The following is a 26253-nucleotide window of genomic DNA, read 5'->3' as shown; positions in this document are numbered from 1 at the left end:
TGTAATTGTTAGAAGGATGCATCATCCTGATAATCTTTTTATAAAATTTGCTTCCATTAAACAGGAAAGGACACTTTCAAATTAGCAAAAGGGTATTTTACAGATATTTCAAGCTTCAAACATGAAGTTAATGAAGATTTGCATTGGAGCACTCACACAATAACAGAATGCCAAATTAATCACTGGCCACTTCAAGCACCCTTTTAAGGGTAAAATAAATGGAAATTAAGAACATGGTGTAACGGTGTCTCTGCAACTATTTTTCATTTATGTCAACCCAGAGTGAATACCAAGCGTTTACTTCCTTCTGGCTCTGAGCAGATACAATCTCTCCTATGACGCTTCCTACCATCTATGGGTTAGGGAGTGTTGTCAAAATGTCCCCATTCCTAAGCAGAATGGCACTAAACTAACTGAATGTATATCAAGTAGTACAGTCAAATCTGTTTCTTAAGGCCACCCAACGGCAACACACACTGTTCCCACTGTAAACAGGTGGCCCTTCTAAACAGGTTCTTCAACATAACTTGTAACATTGATGACCACTATAGGCAGGTGGCTACTAGAACAAGATTGACCGTTTAGGGTTGCTATCTACCTTAGATCTGAAACCATTGCAGTGACTACACCGTCTGCTGAAAACCAGAAGGACATTAACTCCTATACACTCACATATAGTTAACACCCTTTTGACACTCAACAGACGAGTAATGATGGACCAATGAAACTCACCTGCTCGGGGTTGTATTTGGATAATACTCCATTTCCATGGAATTCTTCTAAAACATCTTTGAGTGTTTTCCTTGAATCTGTAAAATCAGGATGAGAAAAAGAAAAAGAAACATTCAAATAATCATCATCAGACAACATGACTGATATATAATATTTTAAGAGATATTAACTTGTATGTACTGCAAACGTACATCTCATTTCTTGCTTATCAAGATATTAAAAAATCAAACTGATTTTTGAGACATAATAGCAAGTGATATACACAAATACTTCACACACAAAAATCATTACATCTTTACATCTTTACACATATCCCCCACCCCCCAAAAAGAAGAAAAAATCAGTGTTCCTCATTACAAGCACATCTCTGCTTTTATTTTTCCTTTCAGATGACGTCAATTTTTTTCAATCACTATCTTTTAAATCTTTTTTCTTTTATCATATTCATTATCTTATTACACTATTCATGAAAACAGTACCACATACGTCACCTTATGCATAAAGTACACATAATAATTGTATATATTCATCTCGGTAGATGTTAGTAAGATACAACATCCATACATAATAATGTAACAATATAAATCCTTGCTGATTATATTTACATCAATTGTTTGCATTATAAAAACTTATAAATTTTGTGTATCATAATGTCAATAGAAAATGTAAATTTCAAATGTCTAACTTAATTATTGAAATGGAATCCACAATTTTGGATTATTTTCAACACACCAGTGCATACAAAGATGGATTAATGTCATTCGTTCCACCTCCACACAAACTGTTACAGATTTAATAATGAAATACTAAAATAAACGCTTCTATTTATCCTCATTTTGTTTCCACGGTCAAATACACCGAATAACCACTCTACAAACTTGTTTACTTGCTTATCTCGTCCGTTCCTAATTGGAGAGTAACGGCCATTTGTGTCAAGGTTATGGTCACCCTACATTAGTGAACAGCCAAAACAATTACAAAATAAGAACTGTATCTCCGTCTATTTTCTGGCTGATCAACTTGGCTGTTTTTTCTAGGGTGCTTTAGTCTCTTAGAAGCCTAATCTCTTGTGAAGGGAGATATGGTCTGCTGAAAGTCAAAAAGGCGTTACGTCCTGTCCTTCATCAGGAGTTAACGCCCTTCTGGTTCTCAATAGATGATAAAGTGTTTGCACTGATGAGCTATGGGAGCTTTAGTTTTAGCGAGTCCTTTGAGAAGAGATGACCACGTTACTAGGAACGTGCTTGTACATAAAAAAGAGCAACAGAACGCCCGTTTGGTGAGAGGTAGAGAGAGAGAGAGAGAAAGAGAGAGAGAGAGAGAAAGAGAGAGAGAGAGAAAGAAGGAGAGAGAGAGAGGGGAGTGGAAAGAGATGAAGAGTGAGATGGAGAGGGGGAAAGAGATGAACATTGAGAGACAAGGAAAAGAGGAAAAGAGGTAAAGAGGAAGAAAGAGAAAGAGAGAATTGGAGAGAGATAACAAAAGACATAAGAAAGGAAGAAAAAGAAAGAAAGACAGAGATATGAAAGGAGAAATGAACAGATGAATAGGCAGGGAGAGGGAGAGGGACAGAGAGCATGAGAGAGGATGGAGGAGAATACGACCTTCAACATTGATTCATGAGGGATGGATGGTAGAAGGAGATCTAGGCACTGATGATGTCAGCCCTGCTTGGAGTGAGGGATGGATGGTAGGAGGAGATCTAGGCACTGATGATGTCAGCCCTGCTTGGAGTGTGTGAAGCAAAGCACCTTGTGTCATGATGAAAATACTGAATTATTTATCTTCCCCATCATCAGCAACAGTTTGGCGTGGGAGTACCAAATGGAGATGGAGATAAGGAGGGAGATGGAGATAAGGAGGGAGAGAGGGAGGGATGGAGAGAAAGAGAGAGAGAGAGAGAGGGGGAAGCTAACACAGATGGGTCTCTGACGTATTTTACTGTAGAGTGTGTGTGTGTGTCATGGTGAAGCACCGAGACGGAATCGCAGAAATATGAAAACAAGAAGAGCGATGGAGAAAGGCTTTATGATGTCACAGGAATGCTAGTCAGATTTTAATGTTTCCCTTGCACCCTCGTTAATTTTTCTGTTTCATCAAATTTACTGAAAATGTCTTGCATGCTCTTCATATGGGAACATGACAGTTAGTTTGTACTTCAGTATGCACAAAGAGAGAATTCTCTCCCTATGACGACAGAAATAAATCTGAATTAACAGACAAGTTAGGACATGATTAAGTAATTAAACTGTGCACCGCTGTAGCTTTGGATCATTAAAAGGCATGTCAGATGCCATTACAAGTGTTGAAATACCTAATTACCATCAGCAAAGTTGACTCGATCTCTCGTTCTTCATCCAATTAATCTCACGTAATCAGATCAGCCTAACCTCAAATGAAAAGCCAACAGGCCAATAAGAGTCAAACCCCCTTTTCACAGTTTGCCAAACGCTTTTAGGCGAGGGGGTAAGAGCAAACAACGGCCTGAATAACGATCAACCATTCTGCAGGAAATTTAAAGTCACCTTTTTTTTCTTGCTTGCATGTTTTAGTCATTAGCTATTCATAATCAATTAATGGATTGTTGAGATGGGTTATAAGGTGACAGAGTTGCTGGTACACGTCATTAGAGGGTATATATATGGGCAAATAAAAGTTGTGATGTGATGTGGGCACAGCTTTAATCTACATAGCAACCATTTCAGATATAACATACATTATTGCCTGCATGTACATGCATGCAAACTTCATACATGTACATTTCTATATTTAATTGCCTGACTTTTCTAGCCCACCTATATACATGTAGTTGTATTTCTTGAACTTAATAATATTTTTTTGGTTTTTCTTTTACTTTTTGCACCCAATTTCAATGGATTTAGAATAACTATATTAGAATCCAGGAGTAAAATAGCGGATGGATCTATTTATATATATATACTTAGTATATAATTTCAAACATATCATACCATTCCTAGCTTTCATTGCAAATATTACAAATTCTTTAAATAAAGTTCTGTCAGTATAGAAATTATACTTTTTTGAATGACAGAGTAAAATTTTCTAGTAAAATGCACTTGATTTCAATGAATTTACAAATAAAATAATATGAATTGCATTATTGCTGAGTACCATGAAAGTACTATGAACTAAGGAAAAAGTGTAAAAACTTTTTTTTTTTTTTTTTTACCGGATCTGCAATATCAAAATGTTGCCTGAAAAGGCCAAATACCAGTAACTTCCTTGAGATACATTGCTTCTTATCTTAGAATCTTCTTTGATAAAGATGCTATATCACTTTATTAAATCTTATCTCTACTTCAAGAATGGCTAAATGTTCACACATGTTAAAACACTCCACATTACAACTGCTCCATGCGGATGTAATCATGTTTTATTAATTTCTCTGTTTCCAGCATAAGGACCCAATTTAATTAAGAGAGGGAATGCTCACTCTTTCACTTGCGTAATCTGATAATCATGACATTTCTGTATTTCCATTTTTAAATAACTTATCATTTTTCTAAAAAGTTGTACTCTTCAAAATCAGGGAAGGTGTGGGAGAGAGGAAAGATACATACACAAATAGGGAGAGATAGAGAGAGAGAGAGAGAGAGAGAGAGAGAGAGGGAGAGAAATATAGTATGTTTATATATATATATATATATATATATATATAAAGGGAGAGAAATTGACTGGAGAGAGAGAAAGAGAGACACGAGACACAGAGACATTGAGATCAATTTCATATCTTTTTACTATTCATAAATTGATTCTATAACCAACTATAAAGTAGAGGGCCAGAAGGGTGGCAACTCTGTCTAAAAGTATGAGCTTACACCCTTCTGGTTCTTTCCTTGACAGATAAACCATATTCCATGTGCTGTATGTACATGTACATGTGCACATTGGCCTTGTCTACTTACGCGGACACACAAACACCTAAAACCACTGACTGGTCTATTCAAAGATGGTTGAAATCTTATACTCTTGACATTTCCGTATTCTCGGGTAAGCAATCTCTGACCCTCTCATTCTTAACTGCGCCAATCATAATTATCTTCTTGATTTGCATATACGCTTAAGAAAAGTCATTCCCCCCTAACAACGACAACTTCAGCAGATGCACAATCTGCACAAGTTTACTTTATAGGACAAACAAATTGAATAAGTTCTCTATTTACTAAAGAATTCGTTATTCATTTAAGAGTTCCATTTTGTATCCTAAATATATCTCAGATTTTATATTATCTAAATTAAATAGGTATTTGTGAGGTATGAAATCAAAAGTTTTTAGTTGCAATTAAGAACTAAAAACTAAAAAACAATGAACATCTGTTTAATGACTAATATTTTATTTACCTTCATTCATGAACTTATAGCAAGTTTTCATAATAATTTCAAAATAGGGTTGTTTATTCATTAAGTATAACCAATATTCCTTTAAATACTTCAACATTTAGAAAAAATAAAAATATGATAATGAGATTTCTTGATGTCCTAGGCAGCATTATATGCCTTTAGATACACTATTATTAGTTGATGAAAATACATGAAAATTTAAACCAAGAGTCTGATCTGGAGGCTAGGATAAAAGGGACCCACCATTCTGATTAGGGGTGCTAATTTTAGAACGTGCAGATAAATTGGCATTCTCATTGATGCAGAACTGGGTTAATCCTTCCAGTATCTCTACCAATCCACTTCACAAACAGGAAGATGGATGAAACAGGGAGCAGAGAGAGGATGGAGGAGAGAGAGAAAGAGAAATATACTAAAACAGAATACAGAGGATGAAAGGATGGTAAGGGTAGGAGAAAATCTTCTATTAATACAATGTACAGAGATGAAGAAAATGAGATGACAGAAATGGGGAGCGAGAGAGGATGGAGGGGGAAAATTTAATTAAATAATTAAATGTTTTTAACTACTATATATCAATTAAAAGCTTAAAGCTTGTAGAGGTGTTGTGGTCTAGTGGATAAGTCACCCGGACTGCAGATCACAAGGTACAGGGTTCAAGTCCCGCCGCAGCACTAATGTCCTTTGGCAAGACGTTAATCTATATTTGCCACTCTCCACCCAGGTGTTAAATGGGTATACCCGGTAGGATGCGAAAGTTAATGTGGTTGGATGAGCAAGTGTGCGCTTGTAAAAAGGCGACTGGCCTGAATGATCCCTAGGGAGTGGAGAATGTGCATACATTGTGTGTGGTGAAGCCTGAATTTGATGACCGAGGTAATAATATATCTGTAAAGCACTTTTTAGACACATTGTTGTATCAATGTATTGGGCGCTATATAAAAGCAGAATATTATTAAATAAAATTCTACAAATACACCTTATTGAAGATGAAACCAAAAGAGAAGTGATAATAAAATAGCAAAACACACACAAAAAAGAAGGATAATTGACTATCTAGAGCAGGCCTTCTCAACTAGTTTATTAGAAGCGCCAAAACAAAAATTTATTGAGGTTGAAGTGCCAACCTGTATGTTTGGTGAATGCGAGGGAGCGTAGCGACCGAGCCGATACTGGGTGGGGTCCAGGGGCAAAGGCCCCGGAAGCTAGTGGATTTTAGGGCGTTCTTAAGGCCCAGATGTGGCATTTTTAACACCTTTTTGTTCCATAAAACATCAATCATAATTTCATATTGATGTGAAATAATTACTATAATTCCTGGCTAAAATCTACACTGGAAGTCAAGTTATATGTAGTTATTTTGGTGCAATAAACACGGAAAATGTCAAAATGAAGTGAAAATCAAACATACAAAATGGCTTGCTTACAGTTTGGGCTCAACTTCGACTGCGACTTTTTGATTTTGCTGAGTTTTTTATTTCGAAATATAATTTTTTAATTTGTTCTTTCTTTAATTTTTAATTTTTAAATTTTTTTTATTTATTTTTATTTATTTTTTGGAACAGCCGCGCGCCACTCTGACTGACCGCAAGCGCCACGAGTGGCGCGCGCGCCGCCAGTTGAGAAGGCCTGATCTAGAGATTCTTAAAACCTTTCAGTAAAAATATATTATTCGATGAACCTGCAATTAGTACCCTCTGAGCATGCTCTCCAAAACACAATGCAATTAATCAATAAACAAAGCTTTTCATTTTGCAAATAGAATATCATCGTGTGGATATTGGTTTCCTATAGAAATACCTGATAACCTTAAGCGAGAACAACCATCTCGTAGAACAGCTGCATTTGGAAGGCATCACCGTCTGCTTTTGATTAAATACGCTCCCAGACCGCAAATAGGGCGCAAACTGAATTACATCAACAAATAATATTTTGCCCCTCTGGCTGTGTCTCTGCCAGCTATATCATTTAGCAATCGGCTGTGTTCCTTTGCATTCTTTCTATCTTTCCCTTCCCTTCCCCTATCCCTATCTCTTTCTGTCTCATTGAACTTCATATTGTCCTGTGGACAACCAAATCATGTAGTAATCAGCTGTGTTCCTTTCCATTCTATCTATCTCTGTCTCTCCTCTATCCCCCGTAAAAATCTCTTCCCCTTCCCCCCTCTCTCTCTCTTTCTCTCCCTTCTAAACCTCTTTCTTTTCATCTTTCTCTCCCTCTTTCTATCTCATTAGATGTCATATTGTCCTGTGGACAACTACACCATTTAGTAATCAGCTGTGTTTCTTTCTATTCTTGTTATCTCTCCCTCTCCTCTACCTCCCTAATCTATCTTTCTCTCTCTCTCTCTCTCTCTCTCTCACGTATCCCTCCCCTATCTCTTTCTCTCTCTATATCTCTTTCTGTCTCTCTCTCTCTCTCACACTTTCCTTCGTTGGATACCAGGATATTGTCCCATGGACAAGCGGTGATGATGACATATGCGACTGAGCTTCGATCACCAGAGGTGTTACGAGATATGAATAAACGACAGGCGCTCCACGTCTCATTCTCTTTCAAATAGCCAAGCTGCGTGTCAAACTCAGTGTCTGAAACCACCTGTTTGAACAATAGGATTGTCCGGACGATAGTCAACTATTCCCCTTTAATGGATTGGGATAGCAGTTAATATTTCATTATGTTTGGTTGGACTTGGGCACTGGACATCTCTTGTTATCATCAATTTGATTTCAATGTACATGCAAACATGTAGAGGCATTTCAGATGGGTATCTTTATATCATTGGAATGACAGGTGAACAGCATTGATGAATTTTTTTGTGATCAATAAAACACCTTATTATGGTTATCAACTTTTTCATCAAATTACATTTATTAGAATAAGATAAATGACAAGATTGAATTTTAAATAGTGTGTGAAATGGGTAAAAAAACAAAAGAGAGAAGGGACCATTTTCAACGCAAACACGCTTAATCATATTCATGCAGAGACACATTGCCATAGGTAATGAGAAGAAAAACAACTGCACACGCTAACATAGAGCACCACTCGCTAAGACAAACAAGCGACGAGAATTCGGCATTTTAAGTAGTGGGTAATAGAGCCATTTCCTTACGTGGGTACCAACGACCTGCTATAACCTTATGGTGAAGATGAAAATAAGGTAGGGGGAGAATGTGGAGAGTCTCATGAAAGCTAGCTAAGGGAACAGAAGAAGAGTTCCCATATGGCTTCTAAAGGGAGAAATAGAGAGAGGGGGAGACACAGACAGAGAGAGACAGACAAACAGAAAAAAGGAAGCAATAGTGGTAGAGAGGTGAGGGTATAGAGAGGGAGAGGGGGAGTAGAGAGGGGGAGAGGCAGAGAGATAAAGCAAAAGATCAAGAGCGGGAGGGGAGATGCACAAGGAATAAAAGAAGAGAGAGGAGCGGGATAAAAAAGAACAAGACAAAGAAATAGAGAGAGAGAGAGAGAAAGAAGAGAAAGAGCGAGTTGACAAAGATGGAGGATGGAGATGAAGAAAAGCGATAGCGACTGGTGCCTTAATGGGCAAGATTTTCAATTCATATTTTATCACAAGCCTAGGAGCTGTAGAAGAGAAAGAGAAAGAGAGAGAGAGAGAGAGAGAGAGAGGGAGAGAAAGAGAGAGATGCAAACCTGAGACAAACCCCATGGGGCTGCATGGCCCTGAGTTTACAGCACCGAAAAAATAGTTCTCTGATTTGTCCAATAAGTAGATGTGCATTGAACGCTTGTGGGCCAGCGCAATCAGCAGTACACTATAACCAAAACAGATCACAGCTGTATATTGTTTGCATGCTTGTGTGTTCATGATGTGTGTTAAGGGAGAGTGTATGTGTGCTCATGCATCCGACATGTCTTGAGTTATATCTTATCGTTTCTTGTTTTACGCAATGGCTGGAAACTCCCAGGCATGAGTTTAATTTCAATCCCTCTCCTGTTGCTTCATACACCAATAGCATCTGATATATTCTATAGAACTTTCTTTAACCGAAAAATAATCCCAATTTGCATTTTTACTCATTTCCAAAATTATATATGTCTGTTTGGAGTCAGAATGTCATCCAATCTGTGTTAAATAATGTACATGAGTTAATACCTTCTGGTTCCAAATAAATGACATGTACAGTCTAATATGTTTGTAGCTAAAATACAAACATTACTTTAAATGAAATTTCCACTTCAATAATCATTCAATCTCTATCTTCAGAGTAAAAATATATTAAATATCAGTACTCATAATGCATCTATTAATCTGTGGATATAAAAAACGAGGATTTCTACCAGCAGTTAATGAGTCAAATTGATACCCTAACTGCAAATTTCTAAAGGAAAGAGGACAAAACGCCTCAAGGAAATTTAAGAAGAAAAGCTTAGAAAATGCAATCCTGTGTTATCATTTGATGCATAATGATTATTGACCCTCTCAAAGAAGAGATAAATACCCAAGAGAGAAGTTGGTAGAGAGAGAGAGAGAGAGAGAGAGAGAGAGAGAGAGAGAGAGAGAGGGGGAGAGGGGTGGAAGGAGGGGATGTGGGGGAGAAACAAAAAGTTACATTATCTCTCTGCTGTCTGCATAAGATATGAACTTAGTAATTATCATCACATTTCGTACAACTCATGAGACGATAGGATGTGGATTAAAGCAATAATGAAACTGATTATGATAGATGTTATAGTTTAGGTGAGCAAAATAATGATTGCTGCAGAAGCCTATTTCTTGAAATTTAGGATTAATAAGTAAATAGTAATAATACATACATGAAAGACTGTACATTAAATTAATTTAGTAGTGTTGAATCGCAAGGATTCAATATTTGCTATAATTCACATTACACCAAAAATACCATTACTTGATCTTAACTGATCAGGGTTCAAAATTAAAAGGACATTGACAAACTGGTATCAGTTTTGAAAGAAAGGTGATTTATAATATTTTATATGTTTCCACTGCCTTCCCAGATACAAAGGAAACAAAGGAAAAGTGGTAGTTAACTTATGCTAAATAGATACAGAAGAGTTTTTGAAAGTTATCAATAATTGTATTGCGTATGCTCTGAAGACGATTGCTCTGCAGAAAATTTCCTACACTAATCCTCTCCCTAATTTTAACCTTAATCCTGATTGGAACCAGAACCAGAACCCTATATCTTTGATGAAATAAAGCCCAGAGCATTTGTCGCTTGAGCAAATGGTGGATCACAGACCAATACATAGAGCAAACGTGTATAATGACAGTGAGTTATTGAGAGCTGCACTCATGTCTCTTAGACTTGACACTCCATGTGCTTTGCAATCTAGGGTACATAATGTGCTTTAATTTGAGATCCTAGGGTGTTCAGTTTGTGAAACACTGCTGCAACACATGAAGCCCCTTTGGACCTTATTGTGATTAAGAGGATGAGAGCGGATCATTTTGTCTCATTCTCGTCCAATTAGTGTTTAATCTCTGCAACCTGACCAGTAACAAGGGAGATCATTATAGCTACTTAATGACATGTCTATACCACCAGTCACTTCCAGGACGTCTAGCTGTTCCATGGCTGACCTACACAGATTAAATCCTCTGATTTCCTACACTTCAAGTAAATGGAGATCGTAGTAACTGCAAAGAGTTCCAAACAAGCTCTAGTATGTATATACAAATACATATAAAATTCTGCAAGGAAATACCTTTTCAAATATTCCTTAACTCCCTAGATAATTATTTTTTTAATGAAAGATCAATATTAAACCCTTCACAATGCAATACCCTCTTATCTCTTTGTTAAAATATTTTAATATGTTTATTATTCTTTGTAATCTGTTATTTAGTTGTTATATTCATCATACATTTTAATTGGATTATTTTGTTCTTTTTTTCCATCTTATCATTTGGTCTGTAATGAATTTTACAATTTCATAATTGTTCATATATTTATGAGGTTAATATCAGGGCCAAGACAGAAAACAGTAAAAATGCTGATCTTATGAACCCTGTATGAATATAATTGAATAAATAAATGAATGAATAAATAAATAAATTGACACCAAGGAATCATACACATGCATGATAATTCTGTGTTAATGATCTATTAAAATAAAAACAGAAAAAACATTAATATTTCATTCTATTTTGTAACAAAGGAGAAGAGTAATGAACAATGGCCTAACTATATTATAACATCACGGAAAACTTATTCCCAGCAGTTTCTGGAAGAATCCTAGCATCCTTTGGTTTAAACCATGACAAACAAGTCTGTTACTGATGGGGGAAAACCCTTGCAGTTACTGGTTAACTTTCAACACTCTGTTATTTCTTATCAAATATTTTTGAAAGGACATTAAAGGCACAGGAACATGTTCTCACTTGTCAGTTTAAACTGCATGAGCTAATAAATAACCAACATATAACACATGTTGAAAGGTCACGTTCAAGGAATGTTGAGTGTTGATATAATGCCAAGTTTTGATTTTTCTTCCTCTCTCAATATGTAAATCAAGTGGTAGCATGCAATATTGCCACAAAAATCCTCAAGATATATGAATTTATATTTCTATGAGACATATGGTATATAGACTATCAAATATAGTAGCATAGGAGCAGGAGGAGGAGAATATTAAGAGAATATTAAGAAAAAATAAGGATGAGAATGTGTAGACCAGAAACTAAAGAGGTATGATATAAAAAGCCTAAAAGAAAAAAAGAAGGATCAGTTAAAGTTAATAAAAGAGTAGCAAAGCAAAAGTATAACTACACGAAAAATACAGAAGATAAAGCAAATGAAATGTTGAGCAAAAAGATAGCAGCTGATTTCGCCAGAATTCCAGGGACTACCACCATCACAACTCTCCAAAACATCTTTTCTTGACCCAATTATGTGACTATGCTGAAAACAATTCTCCACATGGGCTCACTTTTACAATCAAATCTCTGAAATGCATTATTAGATTACAAAATTGAAGAACTGAACAAACGCAGCTACACCCCAATACATGTTAACCTTGTTATTCAATTATAAATTGCCACAGAAACCATTTGTTGTATCTACATCTCAACTTACAGGAGCATCATGAATCTGTTTTTATGTTTCATTCTATTTTTTTTCTTCTTGTTTTTAGCTAAAACATCCCAGAAAGCAGAGGGATTTGATCACATATGCTACTTTAAATTTGTATTAGACAAATAAGGTGGCAACAAAACATAAAATGACATTAGTAATGACATTGTTTATTTAATGTGAGAACTCAAAGAGTGAAATTCTTATTTATTAATTAAAGATATTCTTAATACCTCAATGATTTAAAAGCAATTGTGCAAAAAGATCTACACATACATCCTTAATTCGTTATCCATCTATGATAATAAATCACTAAACTGATGGACCAACAGGTAGACTCACTGTATAGTACTTTCTCATCAAATAACAAATCATTAATGATACGAGTGAGACAAATTTCAATTAAATCAGAAATGATTATAACTGAAAAAAGTAGCCTAAACATTCATTCCGTTTGTTTTCTTCATCAGAATTTAAAGTGGCTGACTTTGGTTGAAATAATTTTTTGTCATGTACTGGAGGAATAACCTTTAACAGTGAGTGGGGATGGAGGAGCTTAATTTATCTTATTTTGTTGAACAAGCTAGAGTTATTCTGCAAGTATCACTCTCTAAGACTGGTGGGAATGCTCAATGATTCATGGAGGTAAATTTTCAATTGCATGATGGCGGCAAAATATTGTCCGGATAGAAATAAATAACGAGAGAGAGAGAGAGACAAAACAGAAAATAGAGAAAGAGATTGATAGGGACAGGAGAGAGGAGGGGATAGACACAAGAGGTAGTGATATGTGTGTGTGTGGGTGTGAGTGTGAGAGAGAGAAAGAGAGAGAGAAAGAGAGGGAGAGAGAGAGAGAGATAACTAGTGCCTTCCATGCGCAGGTCACTGTCCTGCCATAGACCGTGTTGTGAAAAGACGAGTAGGCACGAATCAATATTATGAGGTAGACCATGGGGAATACAGTATGACCAACAAGGGCATGGGATGGGGGCTGCATGGAGGAAAGGTATGTTATCGTGAGAGACATAGAAGATACATAGATGGTATGATAAAGAGTGAGATGAGGGGGAGGTTATGCGGGGATAAATTATTTTTTAATCACATGAATGTGGGCTGGTAGAGATGGAGAGAGAAAGATAGGGGAAAAAACTTATGAGGTAGACCATGGGGAATAAAGTATGATCAACTAGGGCATGGGAAAGTGTGGGGGGGGGAGAAATAGAATGTTATCATGTGAGAGCTAGGAGATACATTGATGGTATGATACACAGAGAGAGAGAGATAATAAGGGGGCATGAGGAAGAGAGAGGAAGAGAGGGGAAGAGAGAGGGATAAAGATCATGAGGTAGACAGTATGATCAACTTTGGTATTGGTAAGGGACAGGAGAGAAGGCACGTCATATGCTATGAAATTTTAAAGGTGGCTAACCACCCCAAATACCAACATGCTATTGCATTCATACCTAATATATCGCATCAATATTATACTACAATGCATGCATTCAGCTAATCACATACATTGAGTGTTCAGAGTCAAAAGGGAGTTAACTCTGTGTTAAATCCCTTCTAGCTCTCAACAGGTTATACATTCCGAATCACCCCACATGTTATCTGCCCTATACCTTTACACCACACACAGATCCATCAAACGCATCATTCTGCAACTGGTGTCCCTAAGATCTAGATACACTCTTGAGGAAAATGATCGTCCAGTAAACACAAAATCCTAAAGCTATTATTCCATCTTGACTGATTTTTTGCAGACACTGTCTATGACTACGTTAACACGGTACCGTCATAGTTTCAAACTTCAAGCTTCCAAAACCTCAAAGTTATAAACAACTACGGTATCTATTAAAGTTGATTACAAGCTGGCGTAACCTCAAAGTTAATCGCGTCACCATGGCACAAAAATTCAAGTGAGGACCCCCCCCCCCATGCTTGTAGTTATCGCGCTCACCTTAAGAACTTTTTTGGTTTGTATTTTTTAGTTAACTTAAAATTTCGTAATTACAAGTGCATCTGAGCGGTCTCTAAGTACAGGATAACTTTTAAAATTTATAACCATGACCTTAACTTCAAGATAATAGACTGCCATGTGAACCTTAACTTCAAGATAATAGATTGCCGTGTGAACCTTAACTTCAAGATAATAGATTGATGTGTGAACCTTAACTTCAAGATAATAGACTGCTATGTGAACCTTAACTTTGAGATAATAGACTGCCGTGTGAACCTTTCATACATCTACAAGTACAAGATGGTGTGGAGTGTGAGAGTAGCAAGGTCTTATGCCCGCAAGCAATTCTTCACAGATCTCATGTATTCGTCCCTGACCTTCTATGTAGCTAGCTATTGGTTTGCACTTTATATTACTTTTGTTAAAGGTACATGTAGTTTGTTGCAGAGATATGAAAGGTAATAAACGGTTTTAGATAAAAGTTAAGGGGTCAAGTTTGTATATTATTATCCAGTAGTTTCTTCTTCTTCTTCTTCAAAATAATCTGCCTCCTTCACTGCTGAAGATTCTTGCAGATGTGTGCGAGTGCATGTGTGTTGCGACATGGGGATGTCCAGGTGTGCAGGTGAGAGGTGTATATATACATATATATACATAGTAAAAAAAAAAAAAACATTGCCGGAATTTACTTTCCCCCGGTCTTTAGTTGTCGCTGGAAGGCTTCCACTGATGGAGCCAGGACAACCTCAAGAGGGAGAGCGTTCCACTGTCGAACAGTGCGAGGAAAGAAGGAGTGAATATGTTGCTCTGTTCGTGACTGCATGACACGATAACAGTAAGGACGAGACGATCTTGTAGTTCTTAAGACTGTTGCCGGTTGGATGTAGTGGTGGATGTCAAAGTCAACCAAAGAGTAGTTTCCCTATCTGTTCCCATTTCCTTAATCAGTATCATCACCTGGTCATCGGTTTGGAGCCAGAAGGGCAAGAAATACTGCATAAAAGTTGCTGCTTGCATTGCTTGAGTTAATTAAGGGTTTTGAAAGGTTTTGAAGGTTTAAGTCATGTCATTTTACACAGAGTCAATTACACATCTAGCTCCAAAATGACAATATATGATTTATTCACAACAACCTATGAGGGTAGAATATAAGCCTACATGTAAGCAACAAACAGTTTGTTCAGGAATTCCTGCATCTTTAAGAAAGCACATATCGTATAATTTAATGAGTTAAAGCCCTATTGATTTCAGCAGATGAAGCAAAGTGTCTATTTTAATGATTTATCTTCTTTATCTATAAGGAAGTATATTTTCTTAGTTTTACAATTTTTGATAGAATATAATCTTTAAAAAAAAAAAAAAAGTATCATCAAAACAATAATACCATCCCTTTATTTCCTTGAAAAACAATATCATGGACTGTGGAAAATTGGACAGTTTACGAGGCCAGTGTTGCAGATTCAATTTTTCAATACAAAACATTTCTCACATCTCTGAAAATTCCAGTTCCTCCTTTGATATTGATTACAAGAATGTTGAGGTACAGTTGCCAATTTGTAATGGAGAATGCCCGGCGGGAAAAACTTTTCCGATTAATCAATGTTTGGTCTGAAAGGCCGAATGTGGGGTAGGAAAAGGCAAGGACAAGGCAGAATTTGTTACTGTCTTACTGTCAGATTCAGATTTTTGTTAAGACAGATCAAATGTTTTTTGTGTTATTTTCCCCATTGTACTTAAATTATTTCTTTCTATTACTAATTCTAGTGCTTATTAATATTCCTTTCTGGCTTTGTAGTTTGTACTGCACAGAAATGAGCTCTGCTAAAACAGATTGAGATTGGTTTCATACAAATCACAGGTACACTGGCTATATCTTTCGCACCTGATATGAATATTTCTTTCTTTGCTGTGGCTTTATTTTTTGGAATTTTCCTTGATTAGGAAGGAGTCTCAACAAAAAAAGTTCAATCCTTAAATAAATCTATACAATACATGCAAGGACAACCAGCATAGTCTCTGGAAGTTAAAGTCAAAAGTAGTGTAGCAAAGTCAAAAGAAAAACCTACAGGAAAGCAATGTTCAACTTGCAGCAAGACTATGTGGTATGGCCCTACACTGATGGCACTGTCTACAACACTTAAACATGTGTACCAGACAAATACATGCCCACGAATACAAAAACAGACAAAATTGATCATCAACCCGTTTAGAGAATGCACAGATTGAAATTCCAGCTACTTCATTAAACTTTTGTCTTTTCACCATGGCTATTCCTATCTAGCCAGGCTCTAAAATTAGTTCCTGTCCTTCCCCCGTATGTCACTCTCTGGCCGGGCGTAGAGGCTGGCTTTCAAGCTCTGCGTCACTGTTTATCGGCTCTGCCTGCCCTATCACCCATAATGGAATGCTATAAACACAAGGCAATTGATCTCTAGCCCCGGAATGCCTTCTTCTACATAATGTGTTTTTCTGAATGTCACAGTCAGGCTAAATTTAGAGAACAGAGGAGAAGGGAGGAAAGCGGGTAAAAAGAGAATGGTTGAAAAGATGATTGCCTGTGTGACCTTTTCCAGTAGGTCAGCCGAGGGTCGTTCTCATACTGCCAGTTTGAAGCTCAAGTGGTATGTGGGCAGAAAAAGTAAAAAACACTTTCCAATCGCAATATGAGCAACATGATAGTGGGAGTCAAATGTTCAAGATTGATTAGATTTTTAATAACTTACACACGTCTATCACCTACGCAATTCATGCTATGATTGTTCTAAGTGCACTTGTGGATATGACGTTTCATGTGATACAAATAAAAACAGAAGCCTATTCAAATGCCCACACAATAGCTGCAATATTTATTATAACTTAAAGGTACTACGTCCCATTTTCAGGCCAAAAAAATGAAAAGGTTAAATTCCAACGGCATTTGAAAGACAATACTAATTTAGAACTTCCCTAAAAATAAAGGGGGGGCTTGAAAATGTCTTAAAGGAGGAAATAACGACTATTAGTTATCGAGTCGACTTAAGAGCTATAGAGCCGGTAAGTAATAGTCTGATTTTTCAGACCATTGTACCAAATGGTTGTACGTTTTATGCTGCGCAAAGATTCAATCAGTTTAATTTTGGCCATTACAAGAAGTGGGTTATTGATGTAGACAAATGCTCATGTACCCTCTGCAGCTCATTCTATGTATGTTATTACCAAAGATGAAAAAAGCCAGTCAGTCACTCAATAGTGTCTGACAGTGAAGTCTAGCAAGTAAACGGGTTTCCTTGCATAATTTGAATATTAGGACACTGCTCAAGTTTAAATTTCACAGATAGGACATACATAACATATTCATAATTCCTGCAAAGTTCTACAGAATTTGATGTTGGCTGCAAAAGGGACATAGTATCTTTAAAGGGTAGAACTACATTCTCCTTACTTACAAATAGAATTCAAGAACAATAATGTAGTGTAAGAATTTTTCATCATTAAAATGAAATATAATGTAAAAAAGGTACATGGTTGTTCTTTATTCCATATCATCTGTTGAAAGCCACAAGGGCATAATTATTTTGATGGTACATTAAATAATACAACTTCATTTCCTTCAGGCTTTGAGTACAAGATATGATCTTCCCCAATTAAACCACATAAATCCAAAAATAAAACTAGATGAAACAGAACATTTGAACTTCCGGGAGCATGCAGCTTGTTCTGCGATAGGAAATGACAAAAAAAGTATTGTCTGTTTGGAGCAAAAACAACATTAACCCTATGTTAACACCCTCCTAACTCTGAACAGACAATAATATCATGATTGAATATAAGACTAAACAAGACAGTTCCCTGATAATAGCGTCTTCAGGAAAAAAGACCAGAAAAATAAGAAACAGGAAAGAAAGGAACTAAAGTACAACTACAATTGCAATTAAGCTGCCTACGCAGTCATTAAAAATAAAAAAACTGTTTATTCCCATAACACAACCAGGATGCATTCAGCAGGTGCGATAAGAGATTAAATATACATAATATGACATTTAAAATGCAGCAAAACATTACAGCTCGGTTCAGAGTGACCCCGGTATCGTTCTTTACATGATTTGCACACAATTTTCACATCAATGCATGCTGTTTAAGTTTTCAAAATGATTTACCAGTGATATCACCATTATCCAAATGGTACGAGTCTGGCTGCATCTTGTATGCTTGTCTTGGTACATTTAGATCTGACAAATCTGTTCTTGTTCAGTTAATGCCAATGCTCCTTATTATAAACACATTTGATGAAGAATACGGGTTTATGTGAGTGATTAAGCAAAAATATATGATGCAGATGATGCTTATTGTGAGTAAGAGTCATATCATTTTTAACTTAATTTCAATTATTTACTTTGTACATCCAATTTGCTTTGCTATTGTTTCAGGGAATAAATATTAATACTTTTGTTATCCCTCCACTTTATTTGATTGTCAAGGTATCATTTGTAAGCTTTTATTTCAACAAAAGAAATGAAATAGCTTTAATGAACAAAGACATAACATCCTTTATTAAATTTGTTTAGTTTCCACTACGTCTATTAACAATGTTCTACTTCCATTTGTGCTGTTGAATCAAGGTTGTTTGGCACGATATATTCCCCGGCATCCATGGGCATTGTTTACCCGGGAGTGATGCTTAAATTGATCGGTGTCAAGACCAAGAAGGTCAGGGGTCCCGTGTAAACTGCGAATTCCAGTGAAGGAAAATGCAGAAGCGGGACATACGGCTTCGGGGGATTAGATGTGACACGCTTCAACAACATTAAGGTGCCAGCATTGGTCTTGAAAGGACAAGGCTGAGAGAGAGAGAGAGAGAGAGAGAGAGAGAGAGAGAGAGAGATTCAATAATGATGTAGACAAGGGAGAGATTGGATGGAGGGAGTGTGGGCAAAAGAGAAGAGATTGATAAAGAGAAAATTGCATAAGAAAAAAAGAAAAGTAGACAAGAGAATGGCAAACAAAGATGACTTAGAGTTTCCCCTTGAGTCATACATTGAATGATACAGTGTTGTTTAAAGGTAGAGTAGGAGAAATATGATAAAGAGAGGATTTAGCAATGAGGAAAGACAAAAGAAAGAAATAAGATGAGAGATAGACAAAAAATATAAGGGGAGAAGGCAAAAGAAAAGACTAAAAACTTATCTTTTACGTTGAATGATCAAGTTTAGGAAGGTAAGGGGAAGGTGAAGAATGATAGAATAAGCAATTTGGAAAAGGATTAGAAAGAACAAGCAGGGAGCAAGAGAGACTTTAAAATCTGTTCAATACGGATATGAAAGCGATGACTCGATTATTACTTTGAATAATGAAGTTTTGCTTGAAATAGATTGACAGAAGCTACGATACGTCATATCTATTCCGACAAGATGACATAATTTAATAAAGGACAAAATAAGTTTAAATACAGCTTGTTTTTTTTTTCATAGATACTTTGTGATGTCACCCCAACATATAGGTTAATTTTCTATCAAAACTGAAATGTTTGCTACATTAACCCACATTTTGGTTATGACTTCCTTTCAGAATTAGGTCACTTCCGGCTACATCTCTGACACCATGCAGTCACTCCTCTTTGACCGCTACTCGTTATGAAAGGAAACCAGGAACCCAGTAATATGCAATTATGCATGCTACTCCAGATATCTGTCAAATACATGTATACTCAGTATTCTTAATGTGGGAAGCCTATAGAGGTACAGTAGTAGAAGTAGTTGTAATAGTAGTTGTAGAAGTTGTAGAAGTAGTAGAAGTAGTAGAAGTAGTAGAAGTAGTAGCAGTAGCAGTAGCAGCAGTAGTAGTACTAGTACTACTACTACTACTACTACTAGTAGTAGTAGTAGTAGCAGCAGTAGCAGTAGCAGCAGTAGTAGTAGTAGTAGTAGTAGTAGTAGTAGTAGTAGTACTACTACTACTACTACTGCTACTACTAGTAGTAGATTAAAAGTAGTAAAAGTAGTAAAAGTAGTAGAAGTAGCAGTAGCAGCAGTAGTAGGAGTAATAGCAGCAGTAGTAGGAGTAGTAGTAGTAGCAGTAGTAGTAGTAGTAGTAGAAGTAGCAGTAGTAGTAGCAGTAGAAGTAATAGTAGTAGTAGTAGCAGCAGCAGCAGTAGTATAACCACACACATACAAACAATATAGCACTATATATCCACAACATATCCGGACATAGCCTATTTTTGCTGGTAGGATAATACACTAAATTGCCTAACTTGAATGTCAATGACATGCAATTGACTTCATTCTACCCACTTTCCAGCATTCTCTGAGTCAGACCACAGTATTTAATGCATGGAAAGCCACTAAATCTGAGATAATCTGGCCACTGATTCAGACTGATCACTCGCTATATACATTAACCTGTCCTCGTTCCAAATCATTCATAAACTATCGGAGTGATTATGATGAAATATGCTAAATGGGTATTTCCCCCTGCTTCACCAAACTACCAATTTTCTGAATATCAATGGAATTCAGCGACGATTTTCATGGTATGATGGCATGCTTTTAGCAATCAGGTTGGTTTCGCTTGAGCCTATGTAGTAAATAATTCATAGGGTAATTGAAAGGGATAACGATATACACTCGGGACAAAGGGGATTTACATGATGGATCAGGAATGAGATTTCTAAAACAATGTTCTCTTTACTTTTAGTCTTTCAGCTTTTTCACACTCATCCAATCATTCATACAATTTGAAGTGACTTTTTCAGATACTGAGTTTCTAATCTTTCAACAGTATCATTTACATCCATACAGAAGTTTGGAATATTTAACAAAAAACTGCCACTAGTACCTTGCAAAAAGGTTTTTTTCTAAAGTCGATAGGTTTTGTTTGCCCCTCCCCCTCACTCATTAATGGTTATGTGAACATATGTAAACACATAAACGGGTTTGCAAAACCAGCTACAAAATCAGTCCAAAACCGGCATAAAATACATGTTTGAGAAAATTCTGCAATTGGTTTTGGGGCTCATTTGTGGGAATTTATCCTGAAGCTCTGTATACACACCAAAATTGCACGTAGGCCTACAGTCTCAATACGTAATTGAACCACTCCAATGAGAAATTACATGAACATTTTCCAGATAAGGAGGATAGGCATGTACCTATAGATTAATGGAACCAAATATTTGCTTAAAGGAATTTAGAACTTAATGAGTCATAATTAGAGAATGATGTTTATGTAGATAGTTCATTTTTTCAATGAAAAAAATAGGGAAAGAAAAATAGCCATGTGACTTGCAATCTGTGATAAATGAGGCTGAGTTTTATATCAATGATTTACACTGAAATTTTGACAGAAGCTAGAGCAAGCTCACATGACATGAAAACACATCATATTGAAAGCGAGGATATAATGGCTCATTAAAAATACAAGAAGGTACACATTATTTTGATCCTCTGGCTATAAATACAGGCAGAGTTTTAGTTTCAATGGAGGCAATATTCTTTATGTGTGATTAATTCTTTGCTCATGTTGACATCAAACATCATTAGCGATGCAAGAGGGGGAGGCAGTAGGGGGCACTTCCTCGTTTAGCATTTTCAAGTGAAAATGGGGAGGAAATATTTTTGTCAGTCTTTCAGTACTACACTTCTTTTTTTAAGGAGTTGGGGATACAAGAATTACCCCCCCCCCCCTCCCCCCAAGGAATAGCTGACAATGGAAAAAACAAACATAAACATATCCAAGAAAAATGCTTGGGTAAATATGTACTTTAATTTGGCAAACAGGCTTATCATGGCTGTATGTATACATATAAGTATACCTGACAATTAACAGCCCTGCAATTTTCATGCAGTAACATGTTATCACGGAATGGAATTGTATGCACCACCCAATGAAGCTATGATCGCCATTTCTCTCAATATGACATCACACAATTAACAGCTAATCACGATTAGAGAATGAATCATTAAAAGGGTTATTATATAAAGCGAGTCCCTAATATGACAGTCAATTGGGATATTTCCCCATTATATGATACCTACTCTTATCATTTGCAACGAGAACGTTATTATATTGCTCTGTTCATTTTGCAGGCATAACATTAGGACATAACACAAACCCTATAAACCAAATACAACTTTACACGCCTGCACTTCCTGTTTAGCGGATGGTAATATACCAAAGCCATAAAATATCCTTTGGTATTTTCAGTAGCCCTTCCTCGTAACTGTTCTTCACCGAAAACAAGTTAGGAATATTTTGAAAAGAAGTGTATAAAATTGCGACTTATACTGACCTACCATGACGATATCCACTACATCCTGAGCTTGGCCCTGCAGCGCCATCACAAGGGCCGAGGTACAAGGCACAAAAAGGGGTTTCGAAATCCTATTATCCTTTTCCTTTTTCTGCCGGCCTCGTTTGGAGTTGCGAAAGAGACGGTACTTCCAGCTCGGTCGCTCTTTCTTGGAGTTCTGTCTCTTTTGGTCCGTTTGGCCGAGGGAGGCATAGGACTGAGAGAAAGGCCATGTTCCCTTACAAGCAGGCATCTTGGCAGTAGGGTTTTTCACAGCAAGATGGAATGCTCACGATAAATGTCAAATTATGACGGAGAGTGTGTTCGAATGAGTAATGATAAAGAAATGTGCTGGCAGTGTAGCTTGTTGGTGAGATTGAGAGCATGAAATTCTGAATTTTTTTTCTTCTTAAAACAAAATTCCACTGAGAATATATAAAACATCTGCTCGTCTTTTGGCAATCCAGTGATGAACCCTCATCTAAACAAAAATAAAGGAGTTTAAAAAAAATAAAGGCTATGCAAAAAGTGAAGTACAGAGGGGAAAATATATTCACACCACAGAATGGAAGACGGAATAGTGGTTGTTTTTTCACAGAAATTGGCGTGCTACCTCACATCGCCATTTTTGAGGATTCTCCAAACACAAGCAGAGAGATTTGAAGTGCGGCCTAAGTTGGTTGGCTTGTTGATGTATGGCAGGCATGTGCGATTCATGAGCGCTGTTAACTGTCTCTAACCACGCACAACAAGCAAAATGAGAAGATTTTGTTGGTCAGTCTACGGGGGACGATAGCGGGGGTGGGGAAGGGGAGAGAGACGGAGAGAGGGGATGCACCTGCGATATTAGGGAATCCACTTATTGCGAGTCGTTAGATTGCCATCCTTCCTGGGCAGCAGCGTTGTAATTTACAAGATTGCAGAATTATTCCCTCTGAACTGCAGATGGTGCTTCGCAAATGAGAATGGAAAAAAAACATCCACCGCTATTAAAATAAACGCAAGTTGAAGTGCTTACATACACTGTAAAAGGATCCCCTTTCCAGCTCTATCCTGCTCTCTTATCTTTTCAAATTTGTTTTAAGGTAAGAGCCTGTATTGAAGGTAATATTTCCTGCTATTTATTCACTAAACAACAAGATGATCAACTGCTCTGCTCTGATGCACTATTCCATTCAAAATTACAAATAACTTGTAGCTCTCCAGTAAGCAGCTGTTATGTACTTGATCAACAAATGTGGGAGCCTTCATCACTTTTTTTCCCAGGTTTTTCTTGATCTTCTCCTCTCTTCTCCTTCGCTGAGATGTTTCTACTGAGGTGGTCAGGCTAGCAGTGACAGAGATGTGTGTAGCAGCGACACACTCAAACACACCAGATCGTTGAGTGGCTAGCTGGCTGGCTGGCTGGCTAGCTGGCTGGCATGCATCGGAATGAACAGCACTGTTTGTATATACTGCAGGTAGCCTGCGTTTGCCCTGACTAACGACCAAGCAAAGCCACAGAAAGGTGTCTAATAATATTCAAGCTATTGTTTGTCTAGGAAGTGAATTTGGAAAGCTCTTCCGTTGATTTCACATAAATCCTTCCTTTTTCGTCGAATTCAGTCTGGTTTTAAAGTCCTTCAGAATTGTTTTTGTGATGCTGTCCTTCAATGTTCTGGTTCAATTGGATCCTAATACTTTCCCTTTGTTGAATAAATAGAAATTGGAAGAAGAAATTGTTCCAAGGAAGGAATAAAAGAGCTGCACATTTCTGGCTGCTAGCTTGATACAAGGTTAAAGAAGAAGTAGTAAATAGAACCTGCAAAGCTTTGATGCCCCTGGCTGAGCTCTCCAGAGAGAGTGAGGGAGACTTTTGCTATAACCACTCCCTCCAATCCAATTTGACTTTTAAGTTATGAAAAATAAGCAATATGAGACATATGTCAAAGGTAGCAGACAACTGTTGCGATGTTAATGCACCCTAAACATCAGCCCACACAAATCACAAACTATTTGGAAGAGAGAGAGAGACCGTAAACATCAGCCCACACAGTAACTCAGAAAATCACAAACTATGTAGGAGAGAGAGAGTGAGAGAGAGAGAGAGAGAGAAAGAGAGAAAGAGAGTAGGAGTTTCTTTTTCTAGTTGGAGGTTTCACACTCTCTAACGTTAACCAATTGTTCTAATGAATATGCCAAAATAAGAGGCAATGTAAATCAACCAAATACAAGGTTAAAAGTTCAAAATGACGGGCTCCAAACTTAAAGGTTGAACAAAATTTACCAGAGACAACAACTTGAAAGTTGAAGGAATAAGAGGAATGCTAATATTGATGTTTAAAAAAATCCTGGTTAGAATGAGCTTTCCAATTGCACAAAAAAAGTTTCTCAGCTTGATTTCATCCACTGAAGCAATTGCACACATAGACTTTAAAATCCATCATAGAAGTAGAAGCTGTATATATGCGCTTGGCAAGGACAGCTAATGACGTGACCACAAAGATTGAGTTTCAGAGCACTTGCGGTACAGTTGAGCATTAGTAAGTGTATCATGCACTAAATATAAAGAGCCCGCTTTAAAAGCCAGTAGCCTGTATGATTCCAGGTAACGTGCAATCTCAAGATGGGAGATAGTCGCAAACGGGAAGGTGAGCCCGAGAGAGGGAGAGAGAGAGAGAGAGAGAGAGAGAGAAGGGGGAGATAAGAGGGAGGAGATGTAGAAGACAGAATGATGGATCCAGAGTCTTCCTCAAACCTCCCTGAAGAGAAATGTTTCGTCTTAACAAGGTATGAATCCTCCCACCGAGTGTGTTTGCCCAGTGTTATCGCATGTTGCTAATGTGATAATATGAGCATGGTCTCTCTTGGCCTAAACACACAAACTGTTGAATGCTGCCCACTACATGTGAGCAAGCGAGCACCGCACATCCAATGCCAGGGCCCTTCTGTCCTGCAAATTTGCTCAGACTCTGAGAGAGAGAGAGAGAGAGAGAGAGAGAGAGAGAGAGAGAGACTCGCGAGTTGTCACTATATAATACCCACTTGCTCGATGTGGAAGTTAGACGAGTTTCTTCTTCGATCACTTCCCTGGTACGACACGTTACACACGTGTATACCTGTGTGTGCCCGGTACTAATATCCTTGACGCAGGATATATGAGGGTAGATCGCTTTTCACGTTTGCTCAAAAACAAAATCGATACAATCCTGAAAACTGACACGCCACTACAGCTGAGATGGAGAAAGCCCAGCGAGGCAAAGTCACACATCTGCTACCAGTGGCAACACCGATCCTAGCATTCATGTTCTTATCAAAAGAGGTACTCAAGCATAGCACTTCCTGATGAATGACACATTGATTAGGACAACCAGAAATGGGCGATGGTTATTAAAAGCTGGGTTCTTATCAGGTCATAATGGCAAATCCCTGCCATTAAAAGCCTGAAATATTATACGTAGGGGTGGCTCCACAAAAGAGTAGAGGTAGTGGTATAGGTGCGGGGAGTGTTCAGCCTACTTCCTGTACGTAATAGCAATCCTAGTATATATCCTTAGTTTGAATGTCAGAACCGATATGACCTCGATAGAACTTTAAACCAATGGTAGACAGAGGAAGAGAAATAGATCAGACAGTATCTCAGCGATGAAAGTAAGCTAAGCATATATATGTCTGTGTTTGGCTTCAAGACAGGTTTCTGTAGAAATTAATTTCAAGCTCAATATGGTTCCTCCTTCAGCCTTGCAAACAATGTTTCAGGCATTTAGATTTCATCACAGGCCGAGATCACACATATTAGTTAAATATGCAACCCTTTTTTCTCCTAGGGTATGGGTAATAGTCCATGACATACTTAAAAATAAATGGATTTAATTGAGAAGGCAAAATTCCAA

General features: G+C 37.2%; 1 protein-coding gene across 4 annotated transcripts in view; it reads right to left on the bottom strand.

The window, feature by feature from the left end:
- Nucleotides 1-24437, bottom strand: part of LOC580494 (diacylglycerol kinase beta) — an 85099-nt gene extending 60662 nt beyond the window's left edge. For all 4 annotated transcript variants that reach the window (XM_011666197.2, XM_011666199.2, XM_011666198.2 and 1 more), the window contains exons 1-2: nucleotides 22382-24437; nucleotides 733-809 (exon numbers count right to left, since the gene is read on the bottom strand). In XM_011666197.2, coding sequence (XP_011664499.1) covers nucleotides 733-809; nucleotides 22382-22634 — 330 coding nt within the window. In that variant the 5' untranslated portion in view covers nucleotides 22635-24437. The remainder of the gene's footprint in view (nucleotides 1-732; nucleotides 810-22381) is intronic.
- Nucleotides 24438-26253: the final 1816 nt, after the last annotated feature.

The sequence above is a fragment of the Strongylocentrotus purpuratus genome, unplaced genomic scaffold, assembly GCF_000002235.5.
Source record: "Strongylocentrotus purpuratus isolate Spur 01 unplaced genomic scaffold, Spur_5.0 spur5_scaffold_6, whole genome shotgun sequence".
Lineage (NCBI taxonomy): Eukaryota > Metazoa > Echinodermata > Echinoidea > Camarodonta > Strongylocentrotidae > Strongylocentrotus > Strongylocentrotus purpuratus.
This window is presented reverse-complemented; position numbering and strand designations above follow the sequence as displayed.